The 15,176-nt window shown below is 40.8% G+C and overlaps 1 protein-coding gene across 2 annotated transcripts in view; it reads left to right on the forward strand.

Moving 5' to 3' along the window:
* The first annotated feature begins 1,429 nt into the window (after positions 1-1,429).
* CD86 (CD86 molecule) overlaps positions 1,430-15,176 on the forward strand; it is a 15,606-nt gene continuing 1,859 nt past the window's right edge. Inside the window, exons 1-5 of one of the 2 annotated variants that reach the window (XM_017731988.1) lie at positions 1,430-1,548; positions 6,289-6,338; positions 7,631-7,975; positions 12,009-12,320; positions 14,371-14,511. In XM_017731988.1, coding sequence (XP_017587477.1) covers positions 6,293-6,338; positions 7,631-7,975; positions 12,009-12,320; positions 14,371-14,511 — 844 coding nt within the window. In that variant the 5' untranslated portion in view covers positions 1,430-1,548; positions 6,289-6,292. Of the gene's footprint in view, positions 1,549-5,934; positions 6,172-6,288; positions 6,339-7,630; positions 7,976-12,008; positions 12,321-14,370; positions 14,512-15,176 lie in introns of those variants that run through there. The other variant, XM_008631798.2, reaches the window with a different exon arrangement.

Genomic DNA, 15,176 nt, shown 5'->3' on the forward strand with positions numbered 1-15,176 from the left:
TATTTGCTAATGATTAGGACAGTTACAGACACAAGCCTTTGTAATGCTCCTATAAACTAGTAGGAGCACACCTTCGTAAAAATCTAATTGCTATTAGTGAAGTGACTCCACAGCTGCTCTCTGTTTTATTTGAGCCACAGCTGCTATCATAGCAGCTTCACACACTTCCTGGAGCAAGCTGACCAGCAGAATGAGCCAGAGCCCATCCTATGACGGCATCAGCACAATTATTTCCTGAATTCCTGGAGCAGGGTGTTTATAAGCAAGACCTGGGTGAAAGGACCAAAGTGGATCTCCAGGGTGTTGTTCAATTATGTGTGTTATAAGGAGGCTGGTCTTTATTTACACCAGTGAATAGGAGAATCAGGTCCTTTCTTCAAAGCTCAGTTCAGCAAAGTGGTTGAAGGGAGAAACCAAAACCAATCTTTTCCTTTACCTTTGTAAAGTTAATGTGCCATAAGAAGCACTGTGAGAAAATCAGTACGTGTCTCCAGAGTGATTTCTGCACTAGGACAGAGGCTTGGCTCATTTAACTGATCTACTGAATATCATATCTTCATTTAATAATTTAGATTAATTTATTGCAAGAAAAGTAGCACCTGATCAGCGATCCTTCTGTTTGAAAGGCAGTATGAGGTTGGTGTCACATGCCCAGCTGATTTTGAAAGACTCTTACTGAAAATAAAGAATATAATACCTGAGCACTAAGCATAGAATATATTGTATGGCAGCTAATCCTTGTTAGCTGTGTTTGAGTATAGCTGGGAATCAAATACGGATTAATCTTTCTGTATACAGCACACACCTTGACACCAGAGGTGCCCTGCAAACTGCTATTTGAAGTTATGCTTGTACTGCATTGTGTAGCCATGATGCCATTTCCAGGCGAAGTGTCCTGCACTGAGATAGGAGGCTTGGAAGAGGGACAACCTGGGAATGGGCATTTAAATTCCCTCTTCTGTACAATGACTCTTGAAGAGTCCCCAGCAATTGACTGGTCTGTTAGTCAGCGGTCACCTCTAAATTGTGACCTGTGCGGGAACAGGGTTGTGCTCCTTCTCTGTGTCACTGCAAAGTCAAACAGGATGCTGTGATTTGGTGAGAAGTGAACCCAGCAACTGCTACTTCCCAGCTGACAAGTTTGCTTTACTAGCTTTGATGCAAGTCCAAGGGCTGGGAAAGGAGGACAGACGTCACCTATGGTGCCTGTGATGCAGAAGTGGTTCAACCAACTTGCCAATTCTGTGGCCAGGCCTGGCTTAAAGTGTGGAAAAATATGTCAGCCTGACCTGTCCTTTAGGTGGAACTCAAACACCACAGCTAATCCAAACGAGTATCTAATTCTGGTTTGATGACGTTCTTCCCCTCTGAATTTCCCCCGCAGTTTCACTTGCAGGGAGAACACGTTTGTATCCTATGATTTGTGCGGTGGGACTCTGTATCTTTAGGCAGCTGCTGTGCTCTCTTTCAGAGATACCCGCCCCTAGTTGTGGATGAAGGATTCTGCTTGCAGAGGCAGTGGAATGCTCCATGATCTCTGGACCAAAGGTATTATTTAAATAATTGGTGTTTTTTACTTGTTATTAAAAGAGGAGTTTCTATATGTTAGAGCAAAATGATCCCAGAATCATAGCGAAAGTCATGGTTCTCCTGAAGATTTAGATATAATAAAATGATGTTGCAGAGTGGGAAGGGATATAAAATGCATTGAGAAATAAAAAATTAGGAAGGCAGAGGCTTGGGTTTTCTTCATGTAATAACAAAATAATTAAACAGAAGCCCAGAATTTTTAAATGTAACTTGGAGTAAAATATTGTTATAAAAGAATGAACAATAGAAAAAGTTTTGCAATTGATTAAAACAGTGACACTTTTCTGACTGGGGAAGCACATAGGAAGTTGCCTGAGTAATGTGTGTTTTTAAAATATGTTCCTTGTTGGATAGTTATACGGTTGTATGGCTTACTATTAGGGTGGAGGGCATCATAGAATCCTCTGAACTTGCCATGTTAAGGAAATTTTCTTAATGTGTGATTTCCTTCCATTAAACTTGTGCAAATCAACCTGTATTTACAACATGGGAGAAGGCTGGTAAATGCATTTTTAGGATCATTTAATTTACAAGCCACTGAGATAGCTTCCAAGTCAGCAGTGGAAAGTCTTTGTCACAGATGTCCTGCCTCCAGGAGGCTCACAGCAGTGCTCATGGAGCTGCTTGGTGTTGCATAGGGTGGAAATTTCAGAAAAATTCCCCATGCTAGAAAAATAAAAAGAGTAATTTACTAGTTCAGTGTTTAGTTTTGTTTTGAGTTCAACATGGGGCAGGAGAGTCTTCCCATAGAATATGTGTACCTGTTGTAAGAAAACAAGCTAATTACCTGTGAGAATATGCAAGAAAAGAATATTTTGGAAAGAACTTAAGGGTAATGAAGGAACTTAGGAGTCAAAGAGCACAGATGTGACAGTGTCTTTCAAATGATAATGACTATATCCAAAACTGAAAACAGCAAAAAAGAGAGTAAATGAAAACGCAGGCAAGCGTACCTGATACAAAGCTCTTGTTTCCTCCAAGACCTTCATGCTTCGCTGTGCCTATTGGTGTTTTACATGCTGTTTTCACATGCTGGATTGGGAGGAACATGAGACAGAAAGCCAATCCCAAAATAAGTCACACCGGGCTTTCTGGCAATTGCCCTCAAAAGTAAAGGGAATGAAGTTGCCTCTTTTTCCCAAACATTGATGTCAGAGTTTTTGCCATCCAGAGGGATCTTGACATGCTTGAGAGGTGGGCCAGTGCAAACATCATGAAGTTCAACAAAGCAAAGGGCAAGGTCCTACACCTGGGTTGTGGCAGTCCCAGGGACACCAATAGGTTGGGCAGAGAAGTGATTAAGAGCAGCCCTGTGGAGAAGGACTTGGGCATGATGGTTGATGAAAAACTCAACATGAGCAGGAAGTGTGCACTCACAGTCCAGAAAGCCAACCCTACCCTGGGCTGTATCTAAAGCAGCATGGCCAGCAGACTGAAGGAGGTGATTCTCCCCCTCTACTCTCCTCTTCTCTTGTGAAACCCCACCTGGAGTGCTGCATACAGTTCTGGTGCCCCCAACATAAGAAGGACAAGGAACTCTAGGAGCAAGTCCAGAGGAAGGCCACTAAGTTGGTAAGAGGACTGGAGCCCCTCCCATAGCAACCTTCTGGTATCTGAAGGGGGCTGCAGGAAAGAGAGAGGGATCCTTCATCAGGAACTGTTGTGATAGGAAAAGAAGGAATGCGTACAAATTGCAAGGGGAGAAATTTAGGCTGGATATTAGGATGAAATTCTTTACTGTGAGGGTGGTGAGGCACTGGAATATGTTGCCCAGAGAAGTTGTGTCTGTCTCAACCATGGCAGTGTTCAAAGCCAGATTGGATGGGCTTGGAACAACCCGGCCCAGTGGGAGATGTTCCTGCCCATGTCAGGGGGCACTGGGACTAGGTGATCTCTGAGGTTCCTTCCAACTCCTAACATTCTATGATTTTATGAGTCAGGGCAGGAATCCCCCTGTACTGAGCCAAGTGGGAATTGCCTCATGAGTTTTCTCAGACTGGTTTGGGCCAAACTGAAGCCGTCATGAATCAGGCCTGTAAAGTGCATGTCCTCATATGGTTTCTTCTCCTTTCAGTGATTGCACTGCAGAGATAGTAAATAAAGGATTGAGTGGGACTCCTGACTGCGTACTGACATAATTTCAATTAATATACTGCTCCATTTTCATCTCTGACATCCACACCTGATTTGTAATTGTGAGTCATGGAGACACCTTCAGGAATGGCTGAAAAAGCTCCAAAAGAGGAAAAAGGATACACCATATATGCTAGCTTTATTTAGCAAGGGAAAATGTTTACCTCTCCATGGACCGACCTCACATTATTCTGGATGTCAGAGATAATTTTAAAGCCCTGGGTCTTCAAACCACTCCCATCTCATCAGTTATCACTGGCACTGTGAAAAAGTGCCACTTCCACAGATGGATACACTCAGCCTGTGAACAGCAAAACTGCACATCCACACAGAGACCCACAATGTCTATCTTTCCTCCCTTACCCAGCCCACTTTGACTGCTGGTCAGTTCTGGGACCCACGAATTTCAATGGCCTGCAGATATAAGAGAGAATTGAACAAAAAAATCTGTATTGAATATGCCAAAGGAATGGTGTAAGTAGCGCACAGTGATACTGTGTAATTCCCCTTCCTCTCTTCAGTCTTCTGGACACTGGCTCCAAGGATTTGCATTTGCTGGTTAAAGGCATTTTATAAAAAAGGGGAAGAAAAGCTGCTCGCAGCACTGAAGTTGTAGTGGCCCAATTAATGATTCAGCAATTCTCTATAAAGCAGCTTGCATGAAAGAAGCAGCTTGTCACACTCACACTCAGTGACAAGCAATTCCCCTCCACAGGGAAGGTGGGGGTATACCCCTCTGCAGACTCACGGGATCCTTCCTCATGCCAGCATCCCCAGCAAAACGCCTTGTCCTGGAAGACGGCAGCCGGGAAAACGTGTCAGAATTTGAACACTTCTGTCCTCACAGCTCCAAATCCAAACCATAAAGAAAGGCAAGCAGTTTTATTTGGTATTCTTGCTTGGGTTTTTTCTCTCTCACTCTCATTTTAAGTTCTGGTTTTGGTTTTTGCTTCTGTGAGACAGTCATTGCAAAACATGCCTAGCTATAGCAGTACACTCCATTTATGTCAGTAGTTGCTAAATTGCTTTAGTTTCTCCTCTTACACACCTGCATGGAATCCAAAAAAATAGAGCTATCCTTTATTTTTCACTTGACTGAAAGCCAAAATTCTTATTTATAGGATGGAAATATGACTGCTGAAAAGTAGTTTCTGTAGTTTTCAGTGGCTTGGCACAGGCACTTAGGCAGTCAGTTGTCTGGTTTAGTTCAGTGGGGCCCAGCCTGGGAGGAAAACCCCTTGATAAAAGTTTACCATGCAGTTGGGTGGCTGCAGCACAAAAAGAATGACCTCCATCTATGACAACAGATTCTGCATGAGCCCTCCCTCCCCTTCCTGCTCTTCTGCTGTGACAGGTGGATCAAAAGAAAATTATCTATATCCTCCAAGCCACGTGGACTTCTTTCTCCCCTTTCCTAAGAGAAGGCAGGATGAAGTTGGAAAAAATATTATTGTACATTACAGTACACTCACAAAACATGTCAGTGGACTGAGTGGAATTCTGTATTAAACAGGAGACCAGAGACCTGGGGTAAAGGTAAAGACCCAAGTGTACTAGCCTAAAATAAAACATAACAAAAAGTGGGAAACCATCCATCAGGAAAGTGTACTACCAGTGAGTACAGCAGACAGCATCTCACTGGTTTTAAGTATGAGAGCTGGAGAGCCTAACATCTGCTCCTGCAAAAGAGGTTTCTTTGGAGCTGTTTAAAGGAGGAGAGCAAAGGACCTTGGCAAGGGTGGTACAGAGGCTTCTCCTAAATATATGGAAAAGGCACACAAAAACCACAAAGGTGCTGCTAAATGCAAAGCAGTAAATGCAGAGCAGTCAGACGCAGGTGCCGCTCTCAGGGTGCACAGGAATGACGTTTGGCTGCTTACCAGGACTATGGACCCTTATACCACATGAACCCAAGCAGCCAGAGAGGTGTTTTGCTTATGAGAAGACATAGGGGTTTTTTTGTTGTTTTCTGAAGAGAAACTATATTTTTCTTGACCACTAACTATGTGCTGTTTAGCCTCTGCTCTTTAAATCATAAAGGACTTTCTACCTTATCCTTTGCTGTTGTTAAGGATAGGTTCCTGTCACAAAACTGAAGGTCACACACTTCATTGCTTCTGGTAGCTGACATCACTGAGCCGTCTCCCCCACCTCCTCCTTCTGCGTCACACTCTCCTCCCCCTCTACTTTCAATTCTCCATCTTCTTCCCCACACTGCCAGGCCCAGCATGCTCCCCATTCCTCTTTCCTCTGCTCTAGGCGTTTTGGGTACTTGTCTTGCCCTTTGGACCCCAGAGACTCTGTGTTCCTCCCATGGCATACACAGTTCGCAGTAATTTTGCACCACATCAACTTCTCTGTAAACCAGAGATCTGCCATGGCATGCTAGTTGTGGTTGCTAAAGGCTGGGAAACACGTAGAAGTCTTTGCACCAGTCTATGGAAAAAGGTGAGATTAACTTTCGCAATACTCTCTCTCGCTAAAACTTCTTGTTTTACCACTTCTTTGGGAGTACTGGAGTGTTTTCAACCTCTAACATATTTCTTTCTTTCCTCCTTCTTACAGTGTCATGGAGGTCTGCATGTTCTTCCTTTGTGCTATGATACTCCTCCCAGGTAAAAGGCACATTTTTAATTGTTAAAACTGTTTTGATTGTTTGTGTCCAGCTATGTGATACTTTCTCATGAACTTCTACTAAGAAGCTCATTCATTAGTAGTAATTAATCACTTCCATTGCACAATCAAGGTCATACAGCCTATGTGACATGTATTTAAATTGTGTGCAGGGACTCTATAAAATATATATAGTAAGTACTTTCTCTCTTCAACTTTATATCTTTATATTGCACTTATTTTATGATGCTCTTAAATTCTCAATTTAAATCTGTCTTTAAAATGTGTGTGTATCACCTGTGTGTATTATAGAGAAGAGCAGTACTAAACTGAAAACTGGCAGTTTGTTATGGGACAACTGGAGTTTGAGGCACCCGCAGAGATCATTTTGCAGTCTGGTGCTCTGGAAGAACAGTCAAAACTTTGCACCAGGAGAGAGACTGTAAATCTTCTCCTTTTGAACACAGCAAAGATGTTTGTATCTTCTGGGACAGAGGGCTGCACTTCTTATTCCAAGAAAAGACAGACCTCCCAGACCACCACTCATAATAATGGACACATGCATGGGTGAAAGCAGGAGAAAAATCATCCCTCGTGTAGTGCAGTTCATCCTTTCTTTGCATGAAGGCATAATTGTGTTTATTGACCATTTCTGCTAACAAGATCAGCAAGAGAACAGTTAAATCTGACATTTACTCTGTCATTAAATTCTAGATTAATTACAGAACAGTTAAATCTGACATTTTATTTGTCATTAAACTTTAGATTAATTCTTCATTGACACTGAAAGTGTTCACCTGCTTCTGACCTTCTGGTCCTGCTTTCCCTAAACACTCACATTTACCACACAGTGTGTACAGTTTCTTCAAAACTTTAATACTGTGTTATTTTCTTAGGAGAATTAACTCAACTTTTTAAACAGAAATTGTACAACTATCTCTTTTGTGGCAGAATCTCATTACACTCAGGATGCTGCAAACAAGAACTGTTTGTATCTTTGGCCTGCAGATAAGTCTTCTAAAATATAGATGCTCATGATCTCTGTGTGGTAGGCCTTCTAAGTAGGAAAGTAAAATATAGGAAGAAAAACAAGAAACAGTTTTATGACCTGAACTCCACAAGACTAAGTCAGTTTGAACAACTATGTGTCCTGTCATACCTAGTGGGAGAATTTGTGTCAAAATACTGGTGGTTTTATTTCCACTGTTGCTAAGTGTTGGATCTCTGAGTGCAACTTGGTGTTCTTTTGTAGCTGGTGGAAATCTTAATTTCTCTTTCTCTCTCTCTGTCTAAGGTATTGCTGCCAGTGTGCATCCGGTGAAGGCATTTCTCCATCACACCGTACACCTATCCTGCTATTTTCCAAACCCTCAGAAAATTGACATAAAGAATTTAATAATTTTTTGGCAAAAAGACACTAATAAAGTGGTGCACGAAGTATATTATGGCCAAGAAAAGCATGAGAACCTTAGTCCTGAATATATAAACCGCACCAAGCTGGACATGGGCAAATGGACCTTGCAGTTGTTCAATGCAGGAGTTGAGGACGAGGGACGCTATCAGTGTATTATTATGCAAAAAGTAACTGAACAATCAACAGAGGTCATACACAAATCTGAGTGCTCACTGCACATCATTGGTAAGTAATCTCTTCCAATCGCCATTTGGTCTGTGGGATTCGCTGTGATTTTGTTCAGTCCAGAAAGATGGCTCCTGTCTCCAAGCCCCTGAAAATGTACTTGCTCTGGAGCAGAATTTCTAAAGATGGATAAGAGACTTGCCTCCTGCAAGTTTTATGGCTTTTAGGACTCTGGAAAATAAGCTTGTCTGTTTGCATCTGACAAGCTACCTTCTATCAAAAGTAGCAGTAGTTATCAACATTGGTGGCAAATTAGAATTGAAACATAGCAAGATCTCTGCAAACACCCAGCTGTTTTATGATCATATAAATCACAGGGAAAATAAAGAAAATATCAGCTCACATGGAGGAGCAGAAATTTGTATGTTCAGTTAAAGGAAGGCAGAAAATATCTCTGAAGAAAAAATGCATACATACATTGATGAGATTCAACCTGATGTTTTGCATCAAAGAATTTTCTGTAATCAGAGCAAAAGGCAGTAAATCTTTTAATAGGGAAATGGAAGTGAAGCACCAATCTTTTCTTCACATTTTCTAATCTTTTTAGTGATACCTAATATATAATCCTAATGTTTCTCTATTTTAAACTATTCTGTTAGTTACCTTTATCCATATGCCTGTGTTCTGTCTTCCACTGTCCTAGTGCTAGTCATTAATAATAACAGCTTCTAACTTGCACTGGTGTTTTCAGGCTTCAGCATACTGCTTTAAAAGAGAACAGGCCAAGCATGACAGCAGCCAAAAACAGAGTACCAGGACAATTGACCGTATTTAGCTTTGTACTACTAGCAAGTGTTTCCTTGATCCACAGATAAAAAACCTAGATTGTTAATTTTGATTCTCCCAAGATCTACTGGAAAAGCATTTTCAGTGAAGTTTTGGAACTCAGAAACTCATAATGTGCACTCAATCTGAAGGCCCCCATTTTAAGAAGATATGTTGCATCAACTCTCAGTTAATTCAAACAGTTGAATCAGTTATCAGCTTAGCCAACATCTCAGCAACATGTTACAGATGTCTCACACTTAGGACTAAAAGTGTCCTACACCTTTTAAGGTTTAGCTTAGGAAGACTATTTTAACCATGTGCTGGTGTCTTCCTTCCAAATTACTCTGTGTTCAATAAACTCCCAAAGGAAGGAACAGTATAAAACTATATTCAAAAAAAAACCAAAAAACCCAACCCTTCAAAATAATTGGATGAAAAACACAAATATTGAAATGTACCTGTGCTTACATGCTGCTTCTTAATTAGAATCCCATATCATACATGGAGGGATTTTTGTAGTTTGGCATGTCACACTTAAAATGGGCATAAGAAAGACTGAGTGCTGTACAGGAATGACAGGGCTGTCACACAAAGCTATCTACATCACTTGGTGGCTGAGCCCATTCAGAAATACTGCAGTACCATTGAATACAATTTAAACATATTATTTTTATGTATTACATTAGTACAATATATAGATAGCATGAAGCTGTGTCAGGGGAGGTTTAGGCTGGATATCAGGAAAAGGTTCTTTACCCAGGGGGTGGGTGGTCAGGTGCTGACAGGTTCCCCAGGGAAGTGGTCACAGCACCAAGCCTGACAGAGTTCAAGAAGCATTTGGACAACACTCTGCGGCACATGGTGTGACTCTTGGGGTGTCCTGTGCGGGGCCAGGGGTTGGACTTGATGATTTTTGTCAGTGCCTTCCAACTCAAGAGATTCTAGGATTGTATATGTAGCTTAGATGTATTTCATACAGCCACGATGACTTATATAATAACAACGGACTCAGATCCTTCTCCGGAAAAAAAGGAAAGGTTTCACAGTGGAAAACTTTGGCTCTTAAAAATGCAAGGTAGGGACCATGGGGACAAGCAGCTTAACTGGAAAATCTGCTGTTGTGGCTTGTCTACAGTGCTTCCTCTAGATAGATCAATAAGGGAAGAAGTTGAGACTAGGGAAACTGTTTCAAAATATGCACTGCTCAAAGTGTTGAGACTGAAATGATGTCACAAGAGAGACTTACAGTTGCTCATTTTAAAGGGGATGTTGAAAAACTGAAAAGTGTGGAAAAAGCTCTAGTGGAGTTATCCGAAGGCTGGAAAAAACACAGTCCAACTAGAAACATTAAAACAACAATCTGATTACCTCACAACACAGAATAATGAGAAGAGTTTTGTTTCCAGAATGTGGGAACCTGAAATACATGTAAAATACTAGATATTAAAAAAAAAAAAAATTTGAAGGCTAATTAATTCATTCAGTGACAGTCAGTGTCTGGAAGGAAGTAAGGCAAATGGTCACTAAAGAAAATAGAACAGAAGCAAAGTGATTAAGCCATTGAGAAAAATATTAAAGTCTTGATGGATCTGCTGTCTCTTGAGGTATTTAATCTAATACCAAAGCTTTTTTGGAAGATGTTTTATATACAAAAGACTTCCCGAAATGTGTTTTTCTGTTAACAAACACAAAACTCATATATGTAGCCCACACCCTGCATGCAGCCAACATCACTTTCCAGTAAATTGAGGTTCCAGAAGCTATAAAAGAGAAGTGCAGGGTATATGCCACTATTTCCACTTGCTCACTGTCAGTAAAATTGAAGCCCTTAAATCACTTGGATGTTGTGGCAAATTTCATAGTCATGGATTACATTCCTGCCATTCCTATAAAATACCAAGGAGAGAATAAATACTCCAGATCAGAAGTCTGACAGCAGTCAGCTAAGCAAGTCAGACCTTGAGGAGAAAGGAAGCTTGAGCTTTCCAGAGGGACAACTTAACTAAATTTTGGGGTATAAAAAAGGGGGTTTTTTCCATTTTGAATTCATATCCATGGACTCTCTTGGGGGGATTTAAGTGACTAAGCTAAATCCTATTCATTGTGTGCTAGGATAGAGAAAATAAAAGCAACATCATGTTTCTTCATTCATCCATATTAAGAATTCTCTAGGGCAAGGATTAGATCCTGGATCCAGCACACTGAGTGTGTGTGCAGAAGAGTGAGACCCTCTTAAGACTCATATTTTTCTAAGAACCCTTTTTCCCTTCTCCAATATTTCTCCATATTTGCTTTAGTCCTATTGGCCCTAAAATAATGAAGCATTTTCAATTAAATCTTCAATCTATTTCTTGGGATTTGTTTCTGATTTTTTTGGGAAGTTGTCAGGGTTTTTTTTTTAGCTTGCTGTATGCCAACTTGTAGTCACTATTATTTCTACATTCTCTCTTTCTCCTTTTCCATTATAGTCAACTATTTTTACTATGAACCTCTAACCAAACAAATCCTGGTCGAGAATATCTAGATTATTTAAGAGAGAGTATTGGTTAAAAGTGGCCATTTGTCATTCATATTTTATGTTTAAATAGTTCTTCCCAATCCTGTTTTACTATTTCTTGCCTGGAAAACTTGGCTTTTTAAAGCAACAGGTGTGTTTTTCATTGATTGTGGTAAGTACCCAAGTGACACAAAATAAAAAAACCTTATGCTATAGTCATTTCCATTAAAAAAGCTAAGCTAAGGGAACCCTACTACAAAGTGATGATGAATTATATGCTGCAAAATGTTTACTTACAATACTTAGGGATATTTCTACTTAAGACAACACTTCGCTTTGAATTTATCCCATCTGAATTCTCTCAGATGATTTCTTTCTTTACATTTCACAGTTAGAAATTTGTGGTTTTCCCCTTACCCATTCAGGAGGCCAAAGGGAGCACCGTGGTCCCTTCCCATCTTCTGCTTAAGCCCTTATCTGTAACCAGGCCAGGTTTCATTATTAATGAGTCCTAGAGAGGTGGGAGAGACAGAGGCCCGTTGTCTGGCTGGTCAGACTTGCATCCTTGAAACACCCTGAAGACAAGAATCAGCAAGTCTACATATACACCAAAAAAATGCCATAAAAAATCCCTTCTTGGAATGCCCATTGTCTTCCTGAAGAAAACTATTTAGATTTGTTTCTGCCTGTAAATCTTAAATAACTGGCAGGGATTGTCACAAATGTGGTGTGGCTGGCTAATGATGCTTTGTTTTTGGTCTATTTCAGCCAACTATAGTCAACCTGAGATAGAAGAACTGCACTCCAGGGAACTAAAGCCCAACGGATACTTGAATCTTTCCTGTTCTTCCAGTGGAGGTTATCCAGAGCCCAAGGAGATGACTTGGCTGATTTCACACGAGAACATAACACACAGCACTACGGCTCACATGGATGTCTCACAGGATGCTGTGACAAAGCTGTACAACGTTACCAGCAAGCTGAATATCCCAGTTCCTACAAAGAGCCGCACTAATATCAGCTGCTTGCTTCACCTTAGGGAGAAGCTGGGAAGCCTTGTCTCTGTCCCACTAGGCATAGGTGAGTCTCCATTCTCCCATTCCCATTTCTGCATGGGTAGAAGCAGGATGTACTGCCGCACAGCTGATCACAGACAGCAGCATGGTCAAGGCAGAGAATAAACTCAAGGTAGTAGTAGAAGTTGGTTACGAGGGTTGTATGTTCTCCATCATGTTCACCACTGAACTTCCTCTCTTTTCCACATGGGGAATCTCCTTACAACAAGGAGAGGGCACAGAGAAGGAATTGCTACACAATGCAGAACACAGCCCTACTGATGCCCTCCCCAGAAGATGCTGCAGTAGCAACAAAGCAACCTAGGAGTCTGGATCAGGCAGCAACCAGTCTCTGGAGGAGACAGCTGTTAGGAGAGGTTGTCCCTTCACAGAATCAGAGAACTGTTGAGGTTGGAAGATGTATCTGGAGATGATCTAGTTCAATCACTCTGCTCAAAGTAGGGTCAATAGGTAGCGCAGTTGAATTTTAAACGCCTCCCAGGATAAAGACTCCACAACCTCTCTCAGCAAACTGTTCCAGAGTTTGACTACCCTGATAGTAAAAAAGAGGTCTTTTGCTGGTTTAAAGTGCTTGAGCCGCTATTCTTAATCATTCCATAGAAAGAGGCAAAATGCTAAACAGAAGAGTCCCTTGGACCATATTTAATTCACAAACTTCCAAATAGACTGTGCTGAGTTTAAGCATAAAGACCATGAAACTTGGACTAGTATTAGAAGCCTTCCTGGTGGTTTTCGTGATGTTTGGCAGAATGAAGTGAACATTCCAAAATGACTATTTGGGGATTTTTATTCTCTGAGACTGTGTCTTTTTTCAGACACCTCTTGCAAGAAGAAGCTGGGGACATGAGTTCCATTATGACTTTACTGCCGGATTATCTCAAGGTTCCACATGGCTGATCCTTTCTTTAAACTAAAGCAGTATTTTATTTATCTTCTGGACCAGGAAAACTTCTTTTGACATGTTTTTGTTTGTAAGCTATGGCATAAGAACATCAAAATAAAGACAATTCCCACTTTGGTCATAAGTTAATTTGGCTTGCGCATGTCTCTTTTAGACAATGCTGAAGATGGAGAGCTGTGCTTCAATTAACAGGAAAAAGAAGCCAAGAGGGAATGGTAGCATTGCAGGAAAGCCTACCAGGGTAGTATAAGCATGCACCTTACTACTGCAGATGTAGAAGAAATTTGCCACTTGTTCTGAAAAAGTTCCACAGTGCAGTTTCCTTAATACAAATTTAGCTAAAGGGTTAAGTTATCAATGTCAGATATGGCAAACTGCCTCTAATGTCTTTGCACTCTATGACTTTTAAATACTATTAAAATACAATCCAGAAATCTTCTTATATTTGTTCAGCTCTGCACATTGCTCATGAGTGTTGAAATGGCTGTATTAGCCATAATGCTGTATCCTCCTCTTCCCTCTTCAATTCTTCTCTGCTCCCTGGCTTTATGAAAATAGATACCTGACAAGCAGTGATAATGAGTAAGAAAACAGAAACTCCACATAAACATAAGCTTTGTTTGGCAATAACTGAAGCTGTATCAGCTGCTAATCCTGCCAACCAAAACCTCAAAAACACAAAAAACAGAAATAGAGGGGAAGTCCTTTGAATTCCCTGCGACTTTCACATCCCTTACAGCATTTCATTAGGCTTTGACCATCATTTCCAACACATACCAAGTAGTTACATGTTCCAGGTTTTTCAAACTTGCATGGTAGTACAGAGCAGCATTAGCACAGTAGCTGCCTTGTAGGCTCTTGTATGAATTAAATTGCTGATCCTTCACATGTTACCCAAACCTCAGAAAGAGTGCTTGGCTTTAACTGCTGTTGAAGTGACCATTAAGACCAGGTAGTTTCACTAGTTATTGGAAGTGAAAATAAAACAATGTGGATAGTGATTTACTGACACTATTAAAGCACTGTAAAAGCAAAGGACGCTGAGGGCCTTAACCTAAACTTCTAATTCATGTAACTTTGGGATAGAGTGTTTAAAGTAATTGTCACCAAATTAAATCTTTCCTGTGTGTATCTTCTCTGTTTTCTTATTCAGAGATACATGAGAAAGAATTGGAGCAAGCAAAGATAAATTTCTTTGGCCCACTTATAGCTGTGGTTGTACTGATCATTTCTGCACTTCTTCTGGGTTTTGTGATATTAAAGAAGAACAGAAATATCTTGTCTACCAACCAGAGTAAGTTACTACTTGTCATTCAGCTCTACCATACCTCAGCTCACAGGCTTTACCCTTTGTAATCATCTCTTTACCTACTCTCCAGCTGCTGACAGAAAGTTAGGTTTCAGGTTGGACTTAAGCTAAACTTCCCAGGGCAATTTAGTTCCTGTAACAACTTAGTCCATCCTGCAGGAAGTCAAAGCATCTTTCTTCTTTCTCATCCTGGAATCCACTTCTCCCTCTTTTTTGTGCTCTGTGAGACTGCCATGGCACCAGCTTACCGTCTTTTCCTGTGGTTTCATCCTTTTTTTCCAGGTTTGGGGTAGATTTGTCTCCTAAAATCATTGAACTACATTAATCCTTCTTGCCCATCACTACTTAAAAGGAAGGTGGAGCTGGGGGAGGGATGAAATGAACTTACATGAAGTGCATGGAAGGATCTCTGTCACCACAGAGTTGAACAGTCAAGACAGTGCTCCACCACAAGCTACCCACACACTGGGGTGAAAGAATCATTTTGTACTGGGAACAGATTTTGATCCTGGAATTTCATTTCTCTATTTTATTCCAAGACTAGTTCTCAGCAGTTCAGGGTTTATTCGGCACTGAATCATGCTGACATCAGAATCTATTCTTCCTTGTAGCAAGAAGGAAATGCATTTCTCAGTCAGTCCTGTTTCCCT

This window comes from Corvus brachyrhynchos, unplaced genomic scaffold (genome assembly GCF_000691975.1).
Source record: "Corvus brachyrhynchos isolate BGI_N302 unplaced genomic scaffold, ASM69197v1 scaffold3, whole genome shotgun sequence".
Taxonomy (NCBI): domain Eukaryota; kingdom Metazoa; phylum Chordata; class Aves; order Passeriformes; family Corvidae; genus Corvus; species Corvus brachyrhynchos.